The 2,229-nt window shown below is 45.9% G+C and overlaps 1 protein-coding gene across 1 annotated transcript in view; it reads right to left on the reverse strand.

Annotated features, from left to right (window-relative positions):
- CCDC50 (coiled-coil domain containing 50) overlaps nucleotides 1–1,958 on the reverse strand; it is a 60,050-nt gene extending 58,092 nt beyond the window's left edge. The window contains exons 1-2 of the mRNA XM_029938733.1: nucleotides 1,879–1,958; nucleotides 94–410 (exon numbers count right to left, since the gene is read on the reverse strand). Of these exons, the coding sequence (XP_029794593.1) occupies nucleotides 94–410; nucleotides 1,879–1,958 (397 nt within the window). The remainder of the gene's footprint in view (nucleotides 1–93; nucleotides 411–1,878) is intronic.
- Nucleotides 1,959–2,229: the final 271 nt, after the last annotated feature.

Below are 2,229 nucleotides of genomic sequence, written 5' to 3' on the forward strand. Positions count from 1 at the left end.
GGGGGGGGAGCTGCAGGTCTGTAACCGCAACTGCTAGTGGCTGGCGAGCGAAGATAGGCGCCCGCGGCCGCCTCCCTGCTGTCTCCTCTGTGCCTTGTGACGCCCCCGAGGCTGGGGCCCCCGCTGTGCCCCCGCCCCCGGGCCCTGCCTCCCTCCCCACGGAGGGTCGCGTCTGTCGGTGGGGCCTTTGTGTCCTGAAGGCCTCAGCAAAAGGGCCACACGGGTCACCCAGAACGTAATTGGTATTGTCACCGGCGTATACAGCATTCTGTGCTCTGGTTCCTGGGCTGAGATTTCCTGTTGCCTGGCTCTGGCTCAGGCATGCTTTGCCTCTCGGGATTAGAGGAAAAATAACATACGGAGACGGAAACCCTCTAATACAACCTACAGAACTAGACGACAGCTGGTATCTGGGCCAGTTTAGAGAAGAGGGCGTTCACAACCAGCTGGGGGTACTGAGTCATTCATTCATCAAAAACGCATGAATGTCCACCAAATGTGATGTTAGGTACTGGGAGTGACGAAGTGTATTTCAGACATTTTCTCTCTTATGGCATGTCACATATTGGACTATAATTGTGACATTTTTATTTCCCCAAAATAGACATCTGTATTTCCTGGCAACGGAATTCTCCCTCTCTTTGGGAAACCCTCCACTGCAGGGGGCTCCTCTCCCAAGCCTGTGCAATCATAGAACCTCTCTGCCCCGCTTCCCGCCCCAGCCGCCCACACACGTTCTTCTAAGGATGAGTGTGTGACCGGGACAGGTCAAGCAGAATACTTCTCCGGGATTATTGCCTGAAAAGGAACTGGTACTTTCGGTTTCCTATGGGGAAGCTTTGCCCTCACTAGTAAACAATGAAGCCAAACTGTGGGCAGAGCAAAGATAAAAGATAAAGAGGGCATGTTCTGACAACTGCAAATAGCAAACCAGGTCTATGGAGTAGCTGGGGTTCAGGCAGTTCCCGGATTCTGGGATTCCCCTCCAGCATTCTTTCAAATTTAAGCTAGTTATTTTACTCTCTTAAGCTCGTAAAAATTGATTCCCGGTCATTCATAACTCAGAGTCCCAGTATGACAAGACATATGGAGGTTTTATTTGGACTCGACATTTAAAAAATAGGCAGATTTAGGCTAGCAAAAATTTAGAAGACTTTTTAGGCCAGAGGGTGGGGAACTATGCCTCACAAGCCAAATCCAGCCCACCAGATTTTAATGACTGCATTTTAGATCCTTAAATGATTATATATTAAGTGGGTACATAAAAAATGTAATATCTTGAAATTTGCCCCTTAGGTCTCAAAGTCTAAAATATTTACTATTATTGGACCCTTTCCAGAAAAGGTTTGCTGACCAGGCACTAGGCAGAAAGGACACTTAGTAAGGTAAATGTTTGAATAGGAAGGAGGTAATATTAGAAAGGTAGTTGTATGGTGATTTTTAAGTTCCCTGCCTTCTACTGACTTTGTTTTTTTAATTCTTGTGGTCATAGAAAATATTTATAGTAGATATTTTTGGTTTCCCTCTCCAAATCCATTGTCTCTACTTCTCTCATGCTCTGCCCTGGGAGCTGACATTTATGAATATATCACCAGGACCTTCTTGCCTTGTGCTTCCTGTTGAACTGGACCAATGGGAAGCACTGGCAGAAGATCAGAAGATGGGAAGAGAGAAATACCAGACTATGGATTACACTCTCCTCCCCCTTGTACTAGGCCAAAGTGTCCGTCATACCCTGACCCTCTGACTACAATGCCCATTCTCAAAGCCTCTTTTCCATGGCTCCAGCTCTCATGGGTCTCTAATAATACTATTTTCTTCAAGTGCCCAGGGTTGTAAAGACTTCCCACATTACTAGTTCTTTAACCATACCCACACCTCTGTCGTAGTCCCTTCATTATATTCGTTTCAGTTAAAACCATTTTGAGTGGGGCTTCTGTTTTCTGCGTAGACTCCATACGCGTTACATAATATGGTAAGATATGCCAAAGAGTCACTGCTTTGCTTTATTTTCCTTGAAAACATCCATATTTCTGCCCTAGAGATAAAACATATACATGTATACAAAGTCATGCCTATTGTTTAGGAAGCCAGCTGCCTGATTTTTCAGCGAAAAAAGTGACCAGAAACCCCTTTTAGGTGCTAGACCAGGTGACCTGCATATCCCCCAAAAGTGAGGCTATCCTTTCCCAGCTCTACCCTTATTCTGTATCTACCCACAACCTGAGC

The sequence above is a fragment of the Suricata suricatta genome, chromosome 5, assembly GCF_006229205.1.
Source record: "Suricata suricatta isolate VVHF042 chromosome 5, meerkat_22Aug2017_6uvM2_HiC, whole genome shotgun sequence".
In the NCBI taxonomy this organism is placed as follows: Eukaryota; Metazoa; Chordata; class Mammalia; order Carnivora; family Herpestidae; genus Suricata; species Suricata suricatta.